This window comes from Phasianus colchicus, chromosome 22 (genome assembly GCF_987193195.1).
Source record: "Phasianus colchicus chromosome 22, bPhaCol1.hap1.1, whole genome shotgun sequence".
NCBI lineage: Eukaryota > Metazoa > Chordata > Aves > Galliformes > Phasianidae > Phasianus > Phasianus colchicus.
Window position 1 is genome coordinate 2,069,263 of NC_143457.1, and position 26,269 is coordinate 2,095,531.

Below are 26,269 nucleotides of genomic sequence, written 5' to 3' on the forward strand. Positions count from 1 at the left end.
ATTAGAGAATGACCTCATGGCTCTACATAAAGTTTTGTCTCCACATTTGTGCAGAACAAGTTTATGTCATGATCCTTTTTGCACAAGGAATCCAACATTACTCAAGTTTTCCAGAAGAGTTTAAGCAATGTACATTTTATTGCTATTCCAAGCAGTTGGCTGCATCAGTTTATAGTTGTTAGTATACAAACACATATTTTTTTGTGGACAACTTGGTTTTGTCTTTCCATTTGCAATTGAAATCAGCAAAGGCTTTGTAATTGGAGTTTGGCTAATCTTGTTGATATGAGGTCCAGAATTGAGATCTGATTGTGTGATAGAGAGTAAGCAATTGTTTTTTGTTTGTTTTTAATTGGGACACCTGACTATGGATGTATCTGGTGGCCTCATATTCTAGTAAGAAGGTGGTTCATAGTCAAATTTCTCATAATATTCACCTTTAAAAATAGAACCATACAAGAAAATGAGGCTCACTCCAATTTTGTTTAACCCACAGCTGAGCTAAATGAGCGTTTTCCCTTCATATGTTTTCTCACAATTGCTCTGCTGAGGGTATGTGCAAAGCAGTGTGGCTGCTGATTGCATTCAAGATATCAAAGTTACAAATCCTAGTTAGCTTACTTTCAACAACAGTAATGCAGGGAATGGCAGGTCATTTCTAGAAAGTGAGGTCAGACTTTCTGAGAACCAGGTTATTTATTTATTATTCTTTTAGCTTTGAATATGAGACTGAATCTCAATCCAAAAGACTGGCAAAGGAAGTTTTATCTGGCCCACAGTGATTATAAATAACTACAAGATGCAATTTTTGAACAGTGTGCTATGAGTAATCTGGGTGTGGATTAATGAGTTAAAGGGTATTAAGGTTTTGTACAGTATCTGTGTCCTGCAGCAAATGTTATTGCAAACCACAGTGCTATGCCTTTTCATGAAGGAGAGTGGCTGAGAAGGCACCTGAGAGTAATTACAAGGGAAAACATCGATTTACAGGTTGAAAAATTGTAGTTGTTTAGTGTTAAAGGAGCTTCTGCACTTGGACTAGAGTCTGCAGCAGCCGGAGCTGTGATGAAGCCACAGCTTCTAGGGGGAAGCTGAGGGAGGGATCAGTGTGCTTGGGATGTTGGGACTGTGGGTTAGGAAAATGTGAGGTTGGCCAGGACCAGATAAGCAGAAGTGAGACTGTGGGAATATATATGGTAGGAAGTGGTAAGTGAGGTGTGGCAAGATGTAGAGGGCGTAAAAGAGGGGGGGGCTGGATTGCAAAGGCAGGAATGTAAGCTGTGATGGGGGGGGAATATTTTGCAGATCAAAATGCTATGGTAAAGAATAGGATTCCCAGTGGTGTACCCATATCTCCAGGATTATTACCCACAAAGCAATACAAATAATCTTGCAAGCACCCCACGGTAGCTTGTTTTCTGTTCCTAGAGGCAGTTGTGCTGTTGTGTGTCCTCTAACTGTGGTTTAGGGAGTTTTGTCTTCATGCGTATTGATGAGCAAGAAAAGGAGCAGCCTCACATGCCTGAAATGTACAAGAATCCCCAAGGAGAAGGAATTCTCGAGAACGGTTGATGAGGAAGGATGTGTAGCTGATAGAGCCTGGCTTTGTTTGCATTTCCATTGCATTAGAGACTGAGAGAAGTTTGATGTCGATCAAGGGTGGGAAGAGAGTGCTCAAACGTATAGAGAGATGGCAATCCATTCCCAAATAACTCCTGCAATGGGGCAAAAGAGATCTTTCAGGGAGAAGGTATGAGTCCTCCAGTCTTACGTGTCTGATATAATGGCAGAATTTGAGAGAACAGTGGCAAAATTGTGAGAGGCAGAGTAGCTTCTGCTTCCACTGAAAGTTGGAACAGCCCAAGTGAGGCCTGATGGCTTGATCTGGAGCATGCTTGTTCTGTCTGTGCAGAGGTATTTCAGTTGATAGCTAGCTGCAGTGCCCATTTTCACTAGTTCTCTTTTGGTTTGAGGGATAACCGCCTGGTGCTTTGATGGTAAAGCTGGTGGCTGACTTCCTCTTGCTGTCTCTTCATAACCTCGATTGTTGTGTTGGGAAACAGAGCCTTGCTTACTTAAATGCAACACAGTAAATAATGCATCTGTTATTTGTTGTAAAGGACAAGTCTGTTTCTTAGTAATGGTGTTTAACTGCCATCGGTGTTGTTTTGTTTGTTTGCCTCCTCTAGGGTTGCTGTCAGATGGATGTGGTGATGTCTCCAGATCAGGTGTTTCTTGCTGACAGTACATTTCAGGAATCAATACTCAGTCTTGAATGAGTGTGGTGCCGATTTATTCATTCTGTTTAGTTATTAGCATGTCAAGGAATGACACCTCAAGAACGCTCAGGTGAATCATTTGCTTGTGGTAAGAACTTGTTTTTTGAGTGATTTCCAAACTTTGATTTTTGGGGCTTTCATCTTTTTGGAACTTGGGTTTTCGTAGCCCAGAACTGGTTCAGATGTGATGCACTGAGAAGACACAGATGCGTTTTCTTCTTTTCTCTGTAAAAACCTTTGATTTCACAGATTTCCTGGGTAATGGTGGACCAATGTAAGGACTCAACTTCCCACTTCTGATGGAGTATTGCGTTGGTTTCTGCAGAACAAAAGCATGCTGCTAGGAAGAGGAAAATAAGACCATTGGATTTCAGTGTTCAGACGTGTTTAAAATGCTCTTGGGGGGGAAAAAAAAAAACAAAAAACAAACAAAAAAAAAACCAACAGTGTGATCCTGAAAAAGTTATTTAACATTTCCCAAATTTCTCTCTTTGGTTTCAGCAAAGGAAGACTCATCTTATTTCTATTGGGAGATAAAATTTTTAACTCTCAGCTTCTAGATGAAGAGAACCAGAGTACCGAAAAAGGAATTGCTACCCAGCTCCCACTGCTTTGTTTTAATGACTTGGCCAATCTTTAGCAAACATTTTCACTTTTGATTTTGATTTAAAATGCGTATGATTGGAAACTTGGGCACTTTTCCAGTTTTTTTGTTTTACTTCCTAGACGTATCCACAGAGCACTTTTCAATTCCAGCAATAAAAATTACCTATCAGTGAGGAATAGTATTTATACAGGTAGTGTTTCATAAGGAAAACTTGGGCATATCTTATTATTTGGATTGAGTAACCTTCTTTTCCTTTCTGTGAGGACTGCTCTGAAAGCAATGCCTCCTATTTTATGATGTTGGCCCACGACATCAGATGCAGATGTTGGTGGGGTGGCAGTAGAGGTTGAACCTTCCACCAATATTCCATTATGTTTTGTTGTTGTGTGACAGATGGCAGCAGAAGGGCAGCCTGACAGAATGGCCTGGAGGTGTGCATGAAGCAAAGGTGTGGAGTTTAATTCCTTCATGTGGAAAAAATGACACCCATTGACATTCATCGACGCTTTGAGCCGATGAAAGATGGACTGCGTGGGCAGCGTTTTCCAAGCAGTGATGCCATCACAGCAGCTGTGAAACAGTGGATCACCTTTGCTGGTGGAGGCTCTCATTCACTGCTGGTGAAAACGCAGTGGTGTTCGTGGTGACCGTGTTGGAAAATGGTTTACTGGAACTGAGAATTTGCTCGAATTATAACACAGAATGGCCTGGGTTGAAAAGGAGCACAGTGCTCATCCAGTTCCAACCCCCTGCTGTGTGCAGGGTCACCAACCAGCAGCCCAGGCTGCCCAGAGCCACATCCAGCCTGCAGGGATGGGGCATCCACAGCCTCCTTGGCAACCTGTTCCAGTGCCTCACCACCCTCTGGGTGAAAAACTTCCTCTTAATATCCAACCTAAACCTCCCCTGTCTCAGTTTAAAACCATTCCCCCTTGTCCTATCACCACCCACCCTCACAAACAGCCATTCCCCCTCCTGTTTATCCGCTCCCTTCAAGTACTGAAGGCCACAATGAGGTCTCCCCAGAGCCTTCTCTTCTCCAGCCTAAACAATCCCAGTTCCCTCAACCTTTCCTCTTGCGAGAGGTGCTCCAGCCCTCTGATAACAAATAGTGTTATTGTGCTCTTTGTAGCTGTTGTCCTTTCTCTGGAAATAAATAGGAGGCATTACTTTTGGAGCTAACGCGTAGTAAGGATCCAGAGCTACTCTGCTGAATTCAGTAGAGTTTGTATGGATTCATGTTTCTGTAAATGCAAGCAGAAATTATTATCAGAAGGAAGAAAAGTGCTCATAACTTCAGTCATCTTCTGAAGGACTGTTTTTATTCCCAAAGTCAAATATCAGTTGATATTGGGAATGCAGTCAGGTTATAAGTAGTTTCCTGTCAATGATAGAAATATGTTTCATACTGAAACAAGTAGTTTATTTGGGAATTGTTCAGTGCCTTGCAGGTGAACTTCCTGGGTTAAAAGCTTTTCTGAAATAAATGTACCTACAAAGACCTGTCAGTTCACACGTGCAACGTATCTGAAAGCAGATCTGTGAAATGACAGGGCCCTGCAAATGCCTCTTTTACCTCATTGGTTCCATCCTATGCTTGAATCTCAAGCTTCTGAAGTACTTTGCAGTGAATTTATGTAGCATCTTCTGCCAGAATTACAGACGAAATTGCTGAGTGCATGAGCAGATGTTCCGTTTTGCTTCTGCTCACAATTGAGTGGCGCCTTCTAAAAATTGGAGGTGAAAACTGGATCTGATGGTTTTGCTTCAGTGCACAAGAAAATCTTGAGTAAAACTCCTAGACTGGAGTACGAAGAGCTGAGTCTCAGCATAATGTTGGTGCTCAGCATTTAATAAATGCTATCATTAGAATTTCTCCGCACATGCAACCTCCCACTAACACAGCTTTTATTTTCAGTATCTGATCAATCCAAGCTTCCCTCATCAGTTGTTTTCCTCCTTACTCAACTGGCCTCCTTCCCCTGCAGTCCTGGCTGGGAGTTTCTCCTGCTTCTAAGCTGTTTCATCCCTCGAGTTGATTCTTCTGAAGTAAAGGATTCAGTCTTCCTCCTCGTTTCAGTTTCTGGTCATATTCTGGTGGGAATACATTGATGATGGAGGGAAAGTCACTATAAAGGAAGTCTGGTTTTGCTCTTGAAAACACAGGTGGGAATACAGCGATGTGAAATTTTGCTTTCACCATTGTGGCCATTGTGTATGTAGTGAAAAAACAAGATTTTTATGTGCCAGATGGAGCTCAGCAGGGGGGTGAAGAACAACTGCAGTCAAAATCAAATCATGTAAACCTTGAGCATGCTTCTTTGGCTACAACGGCAGACTTCAAGTAGGCTTTCTGCGTGGGTGAAGTTATGAAATCAGAGGTGAATTTACTGCAAACTGCTGCAGTTAATGGGCCCCGTAGGCAGACATTCTGTATGTTTAGAAACTAGCTGAAGGCAAGAGCATGCTTTGTTTCTTGCTTTTTACCAGTTCTTTCATGCAGCTGATGGCTCTGTAGAAGCCTTCCTGCATTTTGTGGTTAGGGATAGGAAACCATGAGCTTTGCAGTACTCCAGACAAAGATTGTGACATGATTTAAAACCGAGAGAAAGTCAGAAGTGGGTGCTTGTGGATTAATTTGTCTCAGTGCCATGGCTGGCATGTGGGAGAGCGGCTGCTGTTGGGTCGTGTCAGTTAGCAGGATGACTTCTGCATTGAATTAAACTGGCACTAGGGGTGTGTGGAGGAAAGGCACGAAGCTTCACACAACAGTTCCTGCCCAGTCTTTGCTACCCACCATTGTCCATAGAGCTGTAATGATCGAGAGGCTGTCCTCTTGGCTGCAGAAGATGTGCTGTTGAAGGCTTCAATACAAAAGGTATTCAAATACCATCTCATGTCTGTCGAGTACCATCTCATTCTCTGTGGAGAATGACAGCGTGTAAACCTAGCTGTCTTTCAGAAGCTGCAGTTGGAATTACTGAAAGTACAGACATGATGTGATCTTTTTTCTAAGGTCATCTCTCTCTCAGCTAGCCTGTGGGCATAGTAATTCTGTGATCTGGTTTTGGTTTCTTTCATGGAAGCCAAGTCTTTCCCGAGTGCACAGAGTTCTCTGTCAGCTCTTCTCATTTTTCAGTCTGACTCAAAATGTGCTTCAGTTTTGAAGCTACTTTGCGCTGAAAAAAAGAAAAGACATTTTACATAGATTCTTTTTTTTCCCTCTTCTGTTACTTATCTCCCTGTATAAAGTAGTAGAATTAGTTGAGAGGACAAAAACAGAGTTCTAAAATTGTTACCCACGTCGACTTTATATAAACAACATTTGTAAAAGAAAATTGCTTGAAAACGAGGTGCTGTTATCATTACTGTTCGGATGATCAATGTGACACGTTTTAGCTGCTTACATTTTTGCTTCAATCAATTTAACCCAATCAAAAAGCAAATATCCCAGCTGCCCAAAGGAGCTGTGGGTGTCCCCTTCCTGGAGGTGCTCAAGGCCAGGTCTGATGGGGCTTTGGGCAGCCTGATCTGCTGGGAGGTATCCCTGCACATGGCATGCTTGGAACCAGGTGATCTTTGATGTTCCTTCCAACCCAAACCATTCTATGGATAAAATTACAGACGTACCATCATGTCTGCTTTTGCATGTAAACAAAAAGACCAAATCTTTGGTGGCAGAAATTGAGAAAATTTGGTATTTTAAGCATAGCAATAGCGACTTTGGTATTTCTAGAAGGCAAAAGTGCAGCTGCTATACGCTGTTTGAAGGCTGCTCTGAAAGTAATGCCTCCTATTCTGCGATATTGGCCCATGATGTCAGAGACAGAGGTTGATGGGATGGCAGTGGAGGCTGAACCTTCCCACCAATATCCTGTAACATGCTGCTGCCATGTGGCTTTACAGCAGCAGGTAGGTGATCTGATGGAATGGTGTCTGGCGCAGGAGTGCATGTAAAGCAAAAGTGTGGAACTGAACCCTTCCATGTGGGAAAAAAATGGCACCCGTTGACATTCATTGATGTTTGCTGAACGTTTATGGAGACCAAACAGTGGATGTGAACACGGTGAGGGGTGGGTGCTGTGTTTGAGCAGTGTGACAGAGGCTGATCTCCTCTGGTGGAGTTTTTCACAAGTGTGACATGCAGACTCTTGTTCACTGCTGATGAAAATGCATTGCTAATGGTGCCGACTGTGTTGAAATAAGGAGGCACTGGTCGGACTTGATGATCTTTAAGGTTTTTTCCAACCTGAGTGATTCTATGATTGCTTTCAGAGCAACCTATGTACTATTTAAAGTGAGGTTATGTTTGCATGGAAGCAGTTGGAATGAAATTCATCGACGGGCGTTGTGTGTGAGAGTTTACAGATGTTGGCTGAAGCAGGACTTCTTGCAGAAAGACTCAGATCAGCTGAGGACATCCTTTTCCTCCCAGAAGAGAGAGGTTCTCTGCTTTCTGGAGTGCTCTTCCAACTTATGGCTCAGAGTCAGCAAGCAATTACTGTTAACAGCACTTCTGAACTTTCCTCATCAGGAATTGGCGGTTCCGGGTAGGTACTTTTTGACATTATTCTTTGTAATAGTAAAAAATAAATACGTTATTGTTTGGGAACAAAGACCAGGATGCATCTCCTTCCGTTGGTTGTTCATTTATTGCCAAGGAATTTTCTGTGTTCAGCAAGAGAAGCCGATTGAGGCAAAAGTCCCCAGGCACAAACAAACAAGAACTGGTTGGTTCTCCTTTTAGACTGGTTTGCATGCGTGCGAAACTCTGTATAAAGCAAGGAAGTTAATTTCTTTTTCTATTACTTTTACTAGAGCACAGAAATGATGTGAAACTGCCTACTGAAGCTACTGCTGCAGAAGTGACTTGGGATTTCCCCTGTGTATTGGGATTTTATTATGATCCCACCTTATTATAACCCGTTTTTTCCTGCTGGGAACTCTTGTTTTAAGTCATTGCTATATTTAAACAAGAATGTCACAGGCTGTGTACCGTCCTTCGTGTTGATCACAGTGGGCAAATATGTCAAGGTAAATCACTGTAACTCCACAGGTCATGTTGTCAAGAGCTCCTGCACTGCATTTTTCCATGTTGCAGTGTGGCTTGGTTAATGAGACATAATTAAGTGGATTGATGAGTGTTTAATACAAAGAATATGTGGCACAAAATAAGGATCAATACAAGATAGGCGTAGAGGGATAGAATCTTGCAGATCTGTGGCATACTCAGATAAATACTCATAAATGAGATACTTGTCTGAGTGTGTAACAACACATATACAGGTTCAACTGCTGTCAGCTTGCTCAAACTCCCATTGCTGGCCTACTGGGTGATGTTTCTCAATGAGATTATGTTGCACCAGTATCACCCTTCCAACCCTCTTTGGGTTCTGAGCTCCTTCCAGAGAAGTTCAGTGTGTTGACTTCAGTTATAATACCTAAAATTATTGGGATCTTGAGCGTTCTCACTGCAGGTTGTACCTCTGTGTTATGCAGCATGCATCCCAACAAACACTCCCTTTGGTACTGCTGAGTTTCAGTGCAGTTTCAGCATCTGGTGTTGTTTCGTCGAGCCGAGCAGCAAGACATTGGAGTGCTTTTCATCAGTGTATTGTGGTGCTCTAAATAGCAATGCTGACAGAACTGAAATACAGATTTTAGACAAGGTTATTTTGATGTGCCTTTTTCAATTCAGCGATCTCCTTTACGTGTCTAGTGATGCTGAGAGATGATATGTCTCAGTGGTTTTAGTCCCAGCTAGTGATGTGCTTAAGAGCACGAGGAGCTCTGCTACCAGTGCATAACAGACTAAAATCAGCCATCTCAACATTAGAAAATGCCATGGGAGCTTTTGTGTGACTGTGCTGCTTCTGTAGTATTCTCTCAGTGCTTCCTTCCCCCTGGTAGCACACAGAACGTGCTGGAGGAATGGCCTGAGTGTGAGTTAGAGACTTCTTGTAGCTTACCTCCATTACTTATGGTTCCATGTGCTGTTTTGCTCCACGTACGCAGTGACACTGGAGGAACCTCTGACTTACAGGATCTTCTCTGACCCCTTGGCTCCATGCAGCACATGGAGATGAGCAGCACAGATCAGATAGCTGCGGTGAAAATTAGCTACATATTGGCTGAACTGCTGAAAGAGGAAACTCCAAGCAACTTCACCTTCTCCATTTCTACCTTGAACACCTAAAACACAAGGAGATTTGGATGTTAGAGAGAGATGCATGTAATCAAATCAGCATTTTAGTCAATAATAGCGTGCTCATCGAGGCTTTTCCATTTATCTGGTGGGAAGAACAGAGAAATGGGGTTGTTTGTTTGCTTCGATTTGTTCAATTCTATCATTATTTTGAACTTGCATGGAGGATTATTTTCTAGGAAATCCAGGCAATGTTTAGAGAATGGCAGCGTGGGTTTGTTTGAAAGCTGAGATGCTTCTGTGCCAGTTACTAATAGGGCTCCTTCTGGAAAGCCCCTATCACTGTATTTCAGATCAAAACACACCAACTCTGAAATGAAAAGCGTATTCAGATTGGAACGTTGCTATTAAACACAGGGCTCCTCACCTGCTTCTGGTGGCATTTGAAACAGCACTTCTAAACTGTGAGCATTGCCTAATGGTGTATTACTGCACAAGGTTAAGACATTTTTTAGCCTGTTATTTAATCAGGGAAAAGAAGAATGTGGTATTTGGGCATTCAAATGCTTAGCTGTCTCTAGACCTCAAAGGCATATCTACTAAAGTTGGCTTTTCTAACAAAGAGCACTTAGGCATCGAGAAGTAAGCAGATGAAGTGGTGAAAGGAGGTTATATCTGAATGTGTATCTCAAGAATCCAGTATGCAATCTTCTGAAAATGCCTATTTTGACTTTATGAGGTGGTATTGTTGAGGAAAAAAAGGGTTACAGCAGTGAGTTAGAGCTGATACGTACCTCATCCTGGGGTCCCTGTGAATGCTCTCATCTTTGCCTCTCAGTCTCAGTGGCAGTGAGGAAGCTGGCAATGCAATCACCAGTTATCCTGCTTTGAATCTTTCCTTTTTCTTTCTGCTGATAAGTGTGAAAAGAAGCATAGAAACATTGGGTGTGAGAGCACAAATTCTCATCGTTTTCCTGGACACCTCAGTGAGATTTTTCAAGGCAGCCTGCCTGTTTTTGAAGTGGCTAACTTTTACTTTTGATCAAACTTTCAGGGCAGATAAGAAGGCTGCATGACTCCTTAAATAAGCTGAAATCTTTCCATGCCACCAAACGTTATCCAGAGCAGCAAAACAAGTACACACGTGCAAGGGAAAACTGCCAGCAGCAGGAACTGATTTCACGTGGGGTTGGAAGGAAGAAGGGATTCATGAGGATGCTCTACGATATGCTGGTGTTGAAATGGCAACGTGCAGAAGCTAAAGGTGGCTGTTGAGAGTTTTCACACGCTTGGTTCAACAGCAGTGAAGTAGCTGTACTGAAACACTGTGCTTCTTATTGAGAAGTCTGTCGAGGCTTGATTGCTGCTCTGACAGTGGACAGGGCAGGGCTTGGACTCGTGCCTGGACCAAAGCTTTGGGGAGTGCTCTGAGGACAGCCTACGATGCTTCAGATGAATAGGGGCAGTCTGCATTACTGCTCAGCCAGACACATCCTCGGGTAACAACCCTGATGCACGCATCTGACTCACAGAAACCCAACAGCTCGGGGAGTAGCAATTGAAGTGGTTTTGTTTTGTTCTTTTTTTTTTTTTTTTTTTAAACTTTTCTTTTTTTGGGCAGCCCCCTCCTTGCTTCCTTCCAAATTGTTTTCTCAGCCTGATTGAGTCTCAAATCTGTTGCCTTCATGTCTTGAACAGCTGGAGTGGCCCTGGGCTTAGTGAGCGGACGCTGAGCGAGGCTGGGCTGGACACTGGGAGGATCCCAGACTTCAGGAGGAGCAACCTGGTTGTCTGACCTGCAATGCTGGAAGCTCAGGAAAGCTAACGCCACTGCAGATGGCTTCCTGCAGCCTGAGACTGGGACTGTGGCTCCTGCTGCTTCTCCAGGACATCCAGGGAGCCCCACAGGTAAGGGGGGGATCCTACAGCCCTGTAGGACCAAGGATCTGGCAGAGGGTTGGGGGCACCTTGGGCTGATTTTTTTTTTTCCCAGCAGTTGCATGCAGGGTGGTGAGCATCCATAGAAACAGGCTTTGTGATAAAGGGTGATAATGGGTGATGAAGGGATAAAGCAGAGCCGTCACAAAGCAGCAGTTTGCCCTTTCTGGGAAGTCTGCAGGCAGGACAAGCAGATATAGCTATGATTTGAGTCTTTTTTTTTTTTTTTTTTTGGCATTCCTAATATTACTGTACCTCCAGGCTCATCCCCGCTAGGAAATGAGGAAAGATTTCTTAAGAATGTGGGACTGACCTCATTTTCTTCGAATAAATCTCTCATTTTTGCCCGGGGAGCCAAATGCTCTGGGCCAGGCACATTCCTTACAGAACTTTGCTTGAGCTCCTCGCTCTGCTGATGTGAGTCAGGTCTAGCATAATGAAAGGTGTAAAAGAGGCAAACGAAACAATAAAATACCTTCCTCTTTACATCCGCCCACCCCTTTGACACCGACTTTCCCATGAATGGGCTCGCTTTTCTGCATCAGATCAACTGAGAACAAACACGGGATGCTGCTCACACGAAGCCGTGGATGCAGGTTAGCTCCCAGCTCAAATCACATCATCTGAGACCCTTGTTTGTGTGCTCCCCCACTCCACCCCGCTTGCCCCCTCCTCACCATTGCATCGTGTGGCACTGAGCCCTCAGAGCCTGGCGTAAATCCAGGTAATTTCCCTGGCTGATGCCTAGGTACGCATGGAAAAAAACAAAAAACCCCAAAGGTCAGTCAAAGAGGCTCTTTGCATAGGTAAGGTCAAGTTGGTGACTGATTGCCCGCTGGGCTGGATCCTGAAATTGTGGTGAAAGTTTTCCTTGTGGTGGAAATATTAGCATGTGGCTCATTTAAGATACCTGCTGTAAATGAATGGTGCGGCACATCACACGGGCTATTGGAGATTTTTAATAAGAAACTGCCTCTGATTAGATCTTTGAGCATAACCAAGTCCTCTACATAGAAGTTTGAAAAAGATCCTCATGGCTCTTACAGTAAGAGTAGGAGTTTGCCTAATGTCTTTAGCTGTAAATTCCCCTCCCACGTGGCAAGTTTGCTCTACCTCCCCCTGGTCCTTTCTGCCCTGCCACCATCTCCTTCCTGAAGTACACTGATCCTTCTTTTCTTCTCTAGGATCAGAATTTGCAGCCCTTACTCCCTGAGGAGGCCTTAGGGGGGCATTCAGGTCAGCAGATCAGGTCTGCTGAATGCCAGCTGCTTTAATTAGTTCTTGCAATTTGCCATCACTTCGGTCAGTTCACAAAATGAAAAGGACAGTAATGAATTTCTATTACTCACAGTCAGCATTCAGACTCACTTACCTGGATTATGCCAACCTTGCTGAGTTTGGAGTTTGCTTTAATTTTCAATTAGCTCTCATTAATGACAAGCGTGAAGCTTGACTGCTTGAAATCCTTCGTTATCAACTTTTTTTCATGCAGACAGAATTTGGATAGAAGTTTGAAAAAGAGCCGACTGTTTTGCTACAGTATTAGTCAGTTCTAGAACAGCCAATGCTGGTAGATTTTCTTTTCTCTCTCTCTCTTTTCTTTAACCATAATACACTTTCTTTCTGACTTACAGATTATTTGTAGTAAGCTGACTTCTTGCTCTGCCTCACCACGGCTTTGTGAGCTCCAGAGACCATAAATAAATGAGTCAAACCTTGTCATGACTGAATTGCAGACTAGCCCGCTGAATTCAGCACCACCTTTGCAATGACTGTTATTTAAATTGGGACAGCAAAATGTGATTGTAGAGATTGTCAAAAAGAAACGCTGAAAAACCCAAATGCTTTGTGTCAAATATGTTTGTTGTTTTGTTTTTTGGTTTTTTTTTCAACTGGGCTTTCATTGGCAGCACATTAAAGAAGGAAAAACCCAACAACAACGTTGGCCTCGTAGGTCAATGAAGTGACAAGGCCAAGGGATCCCAGGCCATCCACTGTAGAGCAATCTGAGCAGTTACGTATGAATTCTGGTCTTCTCTTTCACAAGATGTAGAATCATAGAATCATTAAGGCTTGGAAAGACCTCTAAGATCATCTTCCTGCTAAATCAGAAGCCTTTCTTTGCCTGCATGCATGGATTACTGAAACTCAGCCTCTTATCTCCATCCGCTCCAATGGGACAACGGTACCAACGCTGCCTTAAAAAGTGAAATTGTGCTCAAATTGTGAATTTCCCTGGCCAAATCTGCTGAGTCCTGTTTCTGTCTGCCTTGAGATTCACACGAGAGAGTGGATAAGAAAAAGTGGAACAGTCAAAAGAGGAAAAGATTTTTTAAAAATGGAAAATAACTCAGTAGGATTGCTGTATTTCAGTCTGTTTCTTAACACTGTTTGTTCTGTAAAATTTATTGGAGATGTTGATGAGGAAAAGCCGTGTGGTTGTTGCAGATAAACATGATTTATATCACACTCTTCAGTGCTTCTTAAGATGTTCCAGAAGGAGGAGGGAATCCTTCCCATAATATAAGCAGTAAGAGGCAAAAATATGAATCTTCCTTTATTGGCTAATTGACCATTCCTGTAAGTGCACTGGAGCAAGGAGAAACAGCACCAGAAATACATTAGAAATGTCTTAATGCTGAGATTTTGGGCAACAAAAGCAGGAAGAACACAAATGCTCTCCTTCCTGCTGTCTTCTTCCTGAGCTCTCCTATGATAAAGCACCACTTTTTCCATGAGTTCTTTCCTTTTGCCCCTCGGTGCCCCCCTGATCCCTTCCCTTCTTTTGGGTGATGCCCATTCTGATTCAGGCATGGTAGGGGGGGCATTTTCTTTAAAATCTTCCTCTCTTATCATCAGTCCAGACACAATTCTGTACAGCAGGCTCCATCAGCTGGTGGTAGCACAGTTCAGGGCCCAGCCTGCATCGATGCTGGGGAGGTGAACACTGCTATCACTGCTGGGAATTTTGCTCAGAATTTCCCTTGTTTAAACAGAACCAGTCTGTGCTGTCACCAGATTCCTTTATAACCACAATGTAATGAGACAATTAGCTTTTCCTCTGCCTTTTCTGATTACAATGTGATATCCTCCTGACCGAGGTGCTTATGGAAGACTTTGAGGCATTCTGAGTCCTGGGCCGTTCACCTCTGCCATTTCTTCAAAGTGTGTTCTTTGCCTCTCCCACAAACCCACAGGAGTCTGGGGCAAGGGTTGGTCTTACAGCAAGGCTTTTTATTCCATGTGATGCACAAAGATTTGAAATTAAGCTTAGAAAAAGCTTTCTGTGTGTTGGGAAGGAGATCCAGTGCCATTTGTAGTGACGCGTACCTTTCCACACTGCCATTTTTGCCTGTTTAGATCACGTTGGACATTTAAACTAGATGTATGGGAGCTTGGTTAATAGACTGTATGCTGTCTGCAAATAGCCAGCCTTTTTTTTTTTTTTTTTTTTGCTAGCTTAATGGTTTAGAGATGAAAAATAAAGGTAACAATGAGCTGATGACTGATGTCGCCAATTGGCACGCAACCCTATTTATCACTGAAAAGGTCTATGATGAGTTGGAAGGGACCCTCAAGGCCATCAGGTCCTGCACTGAGCAGGGACACCCACAGCTCCATCAGTGCTCAGAGCCCCATTCCCTGACCTTGGGTGCCTGCACCACCTCTCTGTGCAGGCTGTGCAGTGCCTCACTGCCTTCATTGGCTGTAGGTGCTGTTGGCTATAGGGTGCCGGTGGCTGTAGGGTGCAGCTGCCCTCTTGTGGAAGGAGAAAAGTGCTGAGTGCTTTCTCTCATATGCATCATTGCTTGGTTTGTGCACTATTTATGTGTAGTTGCCTCAGTAAGTTATCACAGCACTGGCACCAGGGGAAATTGATAAGCAGGATTTGCATGGCTGTACCTACAAGGAGGATCTGATCCTTAGCACATGATTTCAGTGTTTTAGACAGACAAGATCACATTTGGATAAGCAGCTCTTCCTTGTAGGCAGTCCCAATTCCTTTGTTAAACCCCAGGCAGGAATTCGATAAGCTCTGTGCTTCTGTGCTGCGTATTTCATTCAAGATCTCTGTTCCCGTTGTGATTTAACATTCAACATCTTTTGAAGCCAGCGTTGGTTTTCTAGAACAACCAGAAAGAGAAGATCGGGTTTTTGTGGTGACATCTTGTAAGTCTTGAAGAGGAACTCATTCAAGATGACTTAGGTGTAGCCAGGATGCTGTCGTTGCCTGAATTTTCTTTATAAAAGGAATCCACTTTATCAATCACTCAGTCCATCTACATCTCTGACGTGACTCCTGGACGACCCTGTGTCCAAACACGTCGTGCCATTTCCTGATATTGCCAACAGATGTAATTTTTTTTTAAGGCTGGTAGGAAATGCAGAGGTGGGATCACTGCAGGGTAATTTTTCTAAGCTAATATTAGAACTGTTGTGGCTTTTATTTTAAGTCTTGGTCATATAATCATGTCAAGGTTTGTTAATGAAAACCTTCGCTCAGTAAAAGAGATGGGTTTAACTGTTTGAATGAGGGCTTCATTCTCTGTGTAGTACTAGCAGCTTTCATTTCAAGGCAGAGCACACTTGTTCTCACTGTAGGATTTGTCCCCAGGTTAAAAGCAAAACGATTTGTTGGTTTGCATGCCTTTAGGTTGCTAAATTCAAGTGTTTTGAGGAGTAAATAACTGAGCAGGAAGATTGGCTTGCTGCATTGATGAATGGTGGGAAGGTGAGCAGGAGCAGAGCGAAAAAACAGAGCAAACTACGAAAGAACAGCTTCAGAATGGGATAACAAGGGTTAACAAGGGGCACAAGACATGGAGAACCAGTATACAAACAGCTGCACACTTAAAGAATTAGCTGTGTGGATTACAGCCCATTTGGCAAGCCTTAGATGATGTTGACTATGGCACTACTTCTAGTGCCAGTGTATACAGAGCTGGAAAGCTACCACAGGTATTTAGGGATTCTGTTTGTATTTTTTTTCTTAAAATTCCTTGCCTCGAGAAAAGATGGGAGCATTTAAAGAGCAGAGATTTATGTTTTTTTCTGGACCATCTGGCTGAAAAGCACTTCTATGGAGCAGTGCCACTCTTTGCATCATGTGGAGCCAGGAGTTCATTTCTTTGAGATCTGAAAAGCTTGCTGGAAGGATGGGGCTGCAATATTCCTTTCAGGTATTTAAAACACTTTCAGAGAAAAGAGCTCACTAAGTGAAGATAAACACTGAATGACTGCTAAATATGCTGAATATCACAATCTTTGCTGAAGTTTATGGGCAATTGTTGTCTGGTTGCTTTTGAAAACATTTGGACTTTCAAAAACCTGTAGACTTTATCTTTTGGAACCACCATCATCAGAGACAGATGCTGGGATCTGCCCTCATACAGCCCTACCTGTTCTCTAATTGTGTCTTTGCTTTGATTTTTAGCCACCATTCACCTCATCTCATTCCTGTGACACACTCAAGAATTGGTTCTATGATGAAACATTAGGAAGGTGCTGTTACCAGTGTCCTTCAGGTCAGTATGTTGGTGCTTCACAGAGCCTTTCTCACAGGTTGTGTACAAACCACGTGTATCACAGAACTGCTTTTTCACCCTGCAGAAAAGTCCAATTTCACAAATGGGAGTGGTGGTGTAGATCCAGATGTGAATTTGTTCTCTTCTTCCCTGCCCTGTTGGGTCTGCATGCAAACTGCCTTTAAATTGCAAACAAGATAGCTTGCTAGAACTTGGTCTGTGTTTTTTTATTGGCTGGTTTGGCACTCAAAAGTAACCAGAAATAGGCAGGTCCAACAGCTAATTTCTGCTTGCCCCAGGATATGAAATAGTGCAGTGATTTTAGCCTCTGATCAAAGGCACAAAGTATTAAATGACGGTGCAGAAAATCTGTCGTTGTGCTCGTAGTCAAAACAGATCAGAAAGCATCTCGTGTGAGAAGTGGAATATCCACGTGGCAGGGGACAGAGAGAGCTTTGCCTGAAGCTGTGACTCAGGGGTGTATGAGGTCAGAAACACATCTATGAGATAAGAGATAAGAGCTCTGGAAATGTCTGAAACTCCCCCTCGATGGACGGGGCATTTTATGGTACTGCACCATCACCAATCTTTTTCTTGTATAAGTGTGGCCTCCTCCCTCTCTCTTCTTTATTTCTCACTTATTTCTCTCCTTTCTTTCTTTCTTTCTTTCTTTCTTTCTTTTTTTTTTTTTTTCAGAAGGGAAATTTTTGACATTTGTTTGTGCTATAAAGAGAAGGTGAGTGCTTGGTTACTAGCATTTGCATGCAGTTACATCAGAGATTTCCTGTACTGCTTCGGTGCACTCCACCAGAATCATTCAGAAAATGGATGAGTAAGCAAGACCAAGGGATGGAGAAACTGCTCCTGTAGAAGAAGAAAAGGGGCAGAGATTCTGGGCCACTCCCAAGGGAAGAAGCTCTTTTCTCCTTCAAAAGCTCCCACTATGATGGATGTCATAGCTGGGTCTTGTGAAAAGCAGAGATGTAGTTTGCAGTTAGCTGTCATGACCCACAGTTCTCAAACATTTCACTTCTGCAATCAGCTCCACCCTTCAAAAGAACAGTGTCAGAAAAGCAGTTTTGAGAAGGTGGGAGTGATGTGGTTAGGGCTTGTCTGCTAGTATTTGTTGGGCCAAATAGGAAGTGGCTGTTTTGACCTGTGCTCCTACACTGTGCTTGCCAAAATGAATAGTAGGCGAGTTATTTTCCAGCAAAGGGTTGATTGTAGGAATGTTTTCCAGCAGGAAAATAACCCATTCCTACAATTAACCCTTTGTGATTGGCTGATGTGGGCTGGTGCTGAAACTGAGATTCATTTTTCTCCTGTTTGCCACCTGTTAAGCATTCAGCTCAGTCTTTATGTTGTTTTAGTTTTTCCCTTCTGCAGCTGCCATCATTCCTTACTGTCTGCTGACTACTTCCACCTGCTGGCAAGGCCACCAGCTCACAGCTAACTGCTGTGCCTCCCAGTTCCTTTGGCTTTAAGGCTGACAATGCTTCAAGATGGCTTTCTCCTCTATTTTTGAACACATTTTGGCTTTCTTTCTCCAGGCTATGCTAAAAAGAAATCATGTCCCGTGGATCCAGATGAAGATTGCATGAGATGTGGACCTGAGCAATACCTGAACGAATCCCCAAAGCCACGATGTGATGCTTGTGTCTTATGCACCAAAGGTAACTGCTTTGCTGTTTCCCTACAGGTTTCTCCAGTTGTTCATAACTTAAAGTGCTGTTGCCAAGAGTGCCAGCAGCCCATTCTGCTTCCCAAGCCTTTGCACTGGTGTTGCTCAGCTTTTGCCCCCTGCTTTGCCTTTTGCTCGCAGAGTGATGCTTTGTTACTCCATCTCTTTCTTCCCTGCAGAATTTGACCTTGTGGAAAAGGCTCCCTGCTCCTTCAATTCCAGCCGGGTGTGTGAGTGCCGACCAGGGATGTTTTGCCAGACTGCTGCTAAGTACACCTGCATGAGATGCCAGCAGCACACTGCTTGCAAGCCTGGTTTTGGAGTCAAAATCAGAGGTAGGAATTCCTTCTTATTTTATCTTTTCATGGCCGTAGGCTTGGAGTTGATTCATTTTGATCAATCCATCCGCTGCCATTGTTTTTATTCAGGCACCTCAAAGACTGATGTTTCATGTGAAGAATGCCCTCCTGGGACCTTCTCTGACCAAAGCTCCAGCACTGACATCTGCAAGCCCCACACGGAGTAAGTCCATAGTGTTTCAAAGTGACAAACCAACTGGTTAAAGCTAATAGAGGACACAAAGGGATCTTTGCTTTGTGCCACAAGTGACAAATTTACCCTAGAGGCAGTGGGGCAGCTTTGAGCCTTTGTGCTGTTGCACAGCTCAGTGCTGGAAGGAGGAAGGGATCTCTCCTGCCTCAGTTTCAGTTCACTGAGTGCAGTGGGATTCTGTGTGTGTGTGAGTTTGCATCCGGGTCAAGAATCAGTGCCACAGGGGTGAGCAGAAGGTGAATGACTTTCTGACTAAAACCAGTAAATGCATGTGGTATAAACGTGACCAAAAAGGGCATATGCCACATGGAAAATCTTAGTGTCATGTCATTTGCTCCTAGCACTGATGCACTGCTCTCTCTTTTGTTCCCTAGCTGTGCCAAGTTGAACAAAGTAGCACAGGGCAAAGGAAATGCCACCCATGATCAGGTTTGCATGGACCAATTGCCCTCCTACCCAGACACTTCCTCCGTCAGAATCAGCAATGAAACAAATGACTCTGATATACTGAAGCTCCCGGCAAACCTGGTGACCCTTGCCAGTATCCTTTCAAGTGCCACAACCAAAATTCCCAGTTCAACTCCCGAGGAGAAAGATCTGCCTGGCACTTCTCCCACCTCAGCCAAGGGAAAGGCAACAACGAGAGGTCAGAAGGGATTTATTCTATCTGGCAGCTTTTATTCAGATATATCTTTAGTGAAAGTAATACGTGAGCTTCCTGCATAACCCCTACAATTTGTGAAATGATGTCGGGCAAACACACAGACCTACTGATAGACCCCCTTCTGCCTTTTCTTGGTCTCTTTGTTCTCCCTTTCCTCCTCCTGTGCTGCAGGTCTTGTTTTCTGGGGAGTGGTTCTCTCTGTGATGGTGCTACCTGTGGGCATGCTGTCATTTTGGCAATGGAAAGTCTGCAAGAAACGGATCCTCATCCTCAAACAAAAACGTGAGTTTTAAAACTGTGGTACACGGCACGCTGCCTAACCTTCCCACCTGGGAACTACAGCATCCTAAAATGTTACAGAGGACAGGAGGGGAGATGATGTTTCCTAGTGCCTGGTGAAGACAGGTCAGTTAAGGGTTCTAGGCAAACTGTTCTCCATCGTGTTGGAGAATATTCTCATAGTCATAGTTGGGTTGGAAGGGAACTCAAAGATCATCCAGTTCCAATCTCTGCTCTGTGCTGGTAGCCAACCACTAAATGAGGCACTGGGATCAGGCTGCCCAGGGCCGATTAAAGTAGCTGAGAATGTATGGAGGAGGATGCAACAAACTGGCTGGGGAAATAGGAGGTGGTGACTTTTTAGCTGTAGTTTTTGGAACTTGAAGTCCGTTCTCTGCAGGCTGGTAAGGCTGTGGATGGGACAAGCCGCTAGATGGCTCTTCTTCCCCACTGCATGGGCACTATTGGGTGATGTGTCGAGCAGGGAGGCTGCTGGAAAAATGCACAGCTCATTTCTGAGCACTCAGATCTGGGAGATGTGTTCAAAAAAAAAAAAAAAAAAGAAAGAAAGAAAGTGGATGTTCGCCATAGCAACCTATACAGATCCCCTACAGTGCATACGTTTTGCTCAGCTAATCTCTTTGCATCTCCATTGATTGCTCTGTTCTGTTGCAGTGGATATTTTTCTGACTGCTCTACATTTCTGCTTCTTTACTCAGGAATACAACTTAACACTTCTCATGTGAGCTCAATTTTCTCAAAATGGAATTTTTCCTTCCTCACTTGGTTTACACAATAAAAAAAAAATGTTACTTTGCAGCATTGTAGAGCTGACATTGAAGGTAACAGTGGCTGTGCATCAGAATGAAATTAGATAGGAGGCATCTGGCTTCATACAGAATCATGGAATCATAGAGTGGTTGGGTTGGAAGGGACCTTAAAGCCCAGCCAGCCCCAGCCCCTGCCATGGGCTGAGTGCCCCCCACCAGCTCAGGCTGCTCAGTGCCCATCCATGGCCTTGGGCACCTCCAGGGATGGGGCACCCACAGCTCTCTACACACCCCCAGTGTTCCCTTCCTCCATCCTTGCATATTATTATTGTTACTTTGATAAGAGACTCTTCTGCTTATTTAGAAGGCTTAATCAGTTCATCACGTGATTAGATGTAATTAGACGAATGCTGGTTTTGGTGTGTGCAAAGTGATGGGTGTGGGCACAAAGGGCTTTGGGGAGAGCAGGATCTCACATGCTTGGCAGCAACCTGTCCCTGAATCACCTCAGCCCTTCATGGAAGTGTGACCTCAGTGGTAAAGAGAGCATAATGCAGGTGAGTTGGGCTGTAAAGTAGTCTAGGACATGGGTGGGTGACATTTCAAAGCAATTAATATTCTTGTGATTACTATAAATTCTTTCCTGATAATTCTTCGTCTTTCCATTACAGGTTCTGATCTAGTGGACAAATATGCAGTAAGTGTCAACCATGTTCCAAAACAGGTCACTTTCCATTCTGATGTAAATAATTAATGATCTTTTTCAGTGTCCTGTTAAAAAGTGCCAGCCTTCTTATTTGGAGTTGTAATCCACATCATCGAGGTGCAGAGATGAGACAAATTAGGAGCTGCCTCTTTCATGTCTTGGGCTATGTCCAAATGTGGCCTTAAGGAATATAGGAACGTAATTCAAGGGAATTTAAGTTCCCTTATCTGCTGGGCACTTTGCTTTATTTCACTCCCTATGACAGTGGTGATGTTCTCTTATTTCTGCCTGACACAGAAAGATTCTGTCGACCTGCTGCAATCTTCACTGTGTTGTCTTTGCATTGACTCTTCTCCTGCTCTCCTCTTTGTATTGGCAGAGGATCACACTGACCACTGACAAATGTCCAGAAGAGGAGGAGTTAACTGATAGAATCCTCCCTTTGGAAACCAACAACAACTTGATCTCCAGTGCTGAAAAAGCAGGTAATCCTGTTCTGAGTCTGACTGAAGTGACGCAGAGCAATGGAAAAACCCCAGACTGCCCCATTGATTCTCAAGTGAGAGACCACACAAATAATCAAATTGGTGAGTCTTAAGGTATTTTCATTTTTTCACCTTGTCATTTTTTTCATCCCTGGGCATAGAATATCAGCCTGGAATTATTGGCAAGCTGGAAAAGTAGCAGGAACTTCTAACAAAGATGGCTGTGACCTCTTGGCTCTGTGTACTGTAATCAAGTTGGTTTGTATTGTTATTATTATCATTATTTTTCTGCATGAGTCAAATCCAAAGACTTTAAAATGGCTAAGCTGATCCAAAACTGTTTTCTTAAGGCTGCTGGAAATCAGCCCTGCTTTTCTGGGAGACAAAGCACAGAAAGAACAAGGAAAAGCAGAAGCAGAAAATGTCTTCTGTTTTCGCTGCTGCAGACCAACAAGGATTCCTGTTATCCTAACCAGCTCAAAGAACAGGCTTTTGCAAAATGCTTACTCCCTGTCTGGGGAGGGAGAAAGCTGTCTGTAGAGACACAGTCAAAAGAAATGAACAGCAGAACTCACTACCATTCCCTACTCCTTTTCCAGTCCTCTCTGTGTTGCTTACAAAGAAGCCGTCTGTCAGCATGGGCTCAAATCATAAAGAAAAGTGGGCATGCAAAGCCAAAACTTGTTTGCTAGCCTGTAAAATGCTGGAACGTAGCCCCCATGTTAGAATGGCATAGATTGGAAGAGACCTTAAGGCACAGCCAGCCCCAACCCCTGCTGTGGGCTGGTTGCCACCCAGCAGATCAGCTTGCCCAGGGCAGCTCTTTCTCTAACTTAGATTTAAACCAGTGTTAGTTTTGTGAGTTAGGTACTTCATGACAGTGCAAAGCAGGGGAGGAAGGAGGCCTGTCTTTTGCAGAAGAGGTTAACCAGGGTCCCAGCTGGTACTCATTGGGCCTGTGGAAGGCACTCAGGTTGTAGATAAGCTTGCCATGGGCTTTGGCTGTGCTTGATGATAAGAAGGAAGGTGGAAGCTCTTGGTAGTTCTCATTCCAAGGAGCCAAAAGAGCAACACCCTTGGGTTAGATCTGAGAAATAGCTTTTCAGCTGTCCCTTGTGAGAGGTTTGATCTGCATATGTCTGACTAAGAAAAGGAGAAAATAAAAACTGAATACCAAGTCCAAGTTTTGCATGACAAGGAGCCATCTCTAAGAACAGCAGTATTGTTGCCTGTGCTCAGCATTTCTTCTTTTTTTTTTTCCTTTCTCAGGAAAAATATTCATCATGAACGCCGATACTGTTATCGTGGGGTCTTCAAAAACACCTGGTATCAAGAACTGTACTGCTAGGGGATATGAAAGTGATGTTGATATCCAGGAAAAGATAGAAGAGGAACTGTCAATGCACTATCCAGAGCAGGAGACAGAGGTCTTTCCAGGGGACGATGTCATGATTCCTGTGGAAGAGGAAGGAAAGGAATTCCATCACCCCACCACAGCCACTGAAAAGTGATGGCTGGCTGAGAAGGTGTGTGAAGCTACAAAAACATCCATTGTGACACTAAGCCTGAATCTACACGGAGGGAGGTAAACCCAGAGCGTCTTACACAAAACTAAAGAGCCAAAAACGTTCAACTTATTTCATCCAACTAATGAGAGGATCATCCAAACCACTGGTTGACATCAAACACTTCTCTCTTTTCCTTGCTCTCCCCAGTATCATGCTGGAAACAAGCTGGAATCAAAGTTAAAGAATTCAGAGGACTTGTGGATGCGAACTCCAGTTTCACAGCTTGCTTTCTCTGCATGAAGGGATGGAATTAAAAATTACTCCTATTAGCTCTGAAAATTCTGGATGGAATTCTGAGTTAATCTTGAGAGCCAGCCATGTTTCACATTGTTCTCCATTGTACTTTAGGCCAATCCTTCTATTTGTTTTTAAGCCTGATTCGCATTTCTTCAATTCTTGAGGTCCCTTCCCAAGCCATCCTATGATTCTGTGATTATGAAATCATTCCTAAGTGCAGAAAACATCCTCTTCTGATTGAAGACTGGCTGAACGTTTGGATGTTGAATGAACTATGGGTGAAGGGCAATGCTGACTGCCAAAGGGGAAAAGAAGAACTGGGTTTCTACTAAAAAAAAAATAATAATAGGCACAGCAATTATTTCCTTTAACGTTGTCAATATCTGCTTGTTTTAGAAGAATTGTTCGTATTCATCACGGTGACACTGATTTGCATGTCTGTTCCTCAAAAATAATTCTGGTTTTGTGGTCAGCTGCCCCTTGTTACACAGTTTCAGGTCTTTTAATGCTGCATGTTTGATAACTGTAGATGCTGTAGTGCTGACTGTGTTTTTGTGCAGGAGCACAGGAAATGAACAGGGTGACAAAGTGTGCCTTAAGAGTCAGAAAAGAAGGAACCACAAAAACAATTTCTTTGTAGTTTTATCCTGGACAGAGGACTGTGATAACAGCAGTGCAACTTCAGCATCTTGTCTGAGAGCCAACAAAAGGAATAGAGAAGCACAAAATCACCTCCTTAGTCCAGGCTCACTGTGCAAGTTGCCTAATATTTTATCTCTGTGCTATTTAGGGGGAGCACATAAGTGCAGTTAATATCTGCTCTTGTCATTCCTCCTACTTCTGCAGCATCAGCTGGAACTGGATGAAGTTTGTCTCAGCTTTCAGTGTTCTTGTTGCCATTGCTTGGTGTTTTAATCTCTTTTGAGTTTCCTGGTATAATCTTCCTCCACAACCACCCCATGACAGCAGATTACAGACAGTTACCTCCCACTGTGTAAAGAAGTACTTAGATACTGCTTTTAAGCTGACTTCTGACTGACTGCAGTGAGTGCCACTAGTTCCTGTGTTACAGAATGTAACGCAATGCTGAGTTGCCTTAATGATTCTTGTCTGCATCCTTCCCAGCATCCAAGCCTGCATTCCTATCATTTTATATTTCTTATCTAAGTCGCTTCATTGCCATGGTTATTTTAGTTGGCCTCATCCTTATCTTCTCTAACCTCACTGTGTTCTGCTGGAGGCCTGAACCATACATTTAAGAAGAGGAGATATATATGTTGATATGTTGTCCATACATTTAAGAAGAGGAGATATATATGTTGATATGTTGTTGTTCGTAGAATCATAGATTGCCCTGGGTTGAAAAGGACCTCAAAGATCATCTGGTTTCAAATCTCCTGCCATGGGCAGGGTTACCAACCACCAGACCAGGCTGCCCAGAGTTGTTGTCCTTGCACAGGTGACTTCAGAAGACCAAGACAGGGGAGGATAGGATAAGGGGGAATGGTTCTAAAGTCAAAAAAGATGGGAGATTTAGGTTGGATATTAGGATGAAATTCTTGACTCAGAGGGCAGTGAGGCATTGCTGCCAGAGATGCTCCATCACTGGAGGTGCCCAGGGCCATGGATGGGGCCCTGGGCAGCCTGAGTTGGTGGTGGGATCTGAAACTCTGTGATCTTTAAGGTTCCTTCTAAGCTGTGTCACTCTATGATTTTCTAAGTTAAATCATCCTATGATTTTTCTAAGCTTCTGCATAAAACTGACCCCAGCACTGATTCTTAGGACCCCACTGCTACCTGCTCTTTGTCTTGAAAGATGCCAGTTGTGCTGTGCTCTTTCCTTCCTGCTTTTTAAACAGCTCTGACTTTCCTGTCCCGTCATCTTTTGGGAAATCCTTAAACTGGCCTTTCCTAAGCTGACTCTAGAATGACCTTTAGGTATGGAGCCTCTTTGGCTTTATGAAAGTCTTCATATATTACACTGGATGTCCTTCATCCATTCAACCTCAGCATATAAAGGAATGTATGCTATGCAGATTTTGTGACTGAAGAAATAAATCACAAGAAATTGATGCTTTCTTGGGCCCACAGCCCCAGAAATGAAGTGGGAGAATCTCAGCATTATGGGACCTCGTCACTGATGTCCAGCAATGGATGATCTACCTGCACGTGGTACATTTGAGACCTGGTTCTAATTCCAAGTGTTCTTAGTTCCAGTATTTATTTGAATTCTTCTGTTCTCTGCAAGTCCAGAACATAATATAAGTCCTAGAAACACCTGCTGTCACTCCATGTAGTTTGTCCTGCAGGAGAGGCAGTGAGTGAGCTGTATGTCCTTCTGTTTGTCCTTGGTTTGTTGTGTTCAGGAATGCTCAGATGACAATTTCCTGTGGTTTCAGTGCTGCCACATCAATGGGAGCTATGGGAGGGGAGGAGGAAATAGAATTCACGTGTTTTGGGGGCAGAGGTTGTGCATACAGAAACAGCAATGGGAGGAGGAACTGAAAACTTCCCGTTAAAGACTGGAGGCCATTCCCTCGTTTCCAGCAAGTGTTCATTGTGCCCAGCACGGACCATTCCTTCTACAGCAACACAGCAATGTCAGTTTCATGTTAAAGGACAGCAATTTGTTCATCCACAGCCTCGGAATGACTGCACTGACCTGGCTGTGCCCGCTGAGGGATGCTCAGCAATCAGGCTGTATTTCGGGGCTGGGCACAAACGAAGCTTTGGGTTTTTTCCTTATAACAACTTTCTGGATGACCAATCAGCCTTGCAAGCTCAGTAACTTCAATCTCGGTGTGATATGAATTAAACACGTCCCGGATTTTTA

General features: G+C 43.6%; 1 protein-coding gene across 3 annotated transcripts; it reads left to right on the forward strand.

Annotated features, from left to right (window-relative positions):
• The first annotated feature begins 10,108 nt into the window (after positions 1 to 10,108).
• TNFRSF8 (TNF receptor superfamily member 8) lies at positions 10,109 to 26,269 on the forward strand. Of its 3 annotated transcripts, none has more exons than XM_090123113.1 (11): positions 10,109 to 10,594; positions 10,730 to 10,939; positions 16,404 to 16,494; positions 18,045 to 18,167; positions 18,355 to 18,510; positions 18,604 to 18,697; positions 19,102 to 19,373; positions 19,563 to 19,673; positions 21,112 to 21,137; positions 21,526 to 21,733; positions 22,901 to 26,269. In XM_090123113.1, the coding sequence occupies exons 2-11, from the start codon at positions 10,868 to 10,870 to the stop codon at positions 23,140 to 23,142; spliced, it is 1,395 nt and encodes a 464-aa protein (XP_089979239.1). In that variant the 5' UTR covers positions 10,109 to 10,594; positions 10,730 to 10,867; the 3' UTR covers positions 23,143 to 26,269. The 3 variants fall into 3 exon arrangements, with proteins under 3 accessions (XP_089979239.1, XP_089979240.1, XP_031469250.2); XM_090123114.1 differs by having other exon boundaries at positions 10,109 to 10,530; XM_031613390.2 differs by lacking the exon at positions 10,109 to 10,594 and having other exon boundaries at positions 10,611 to 10,939.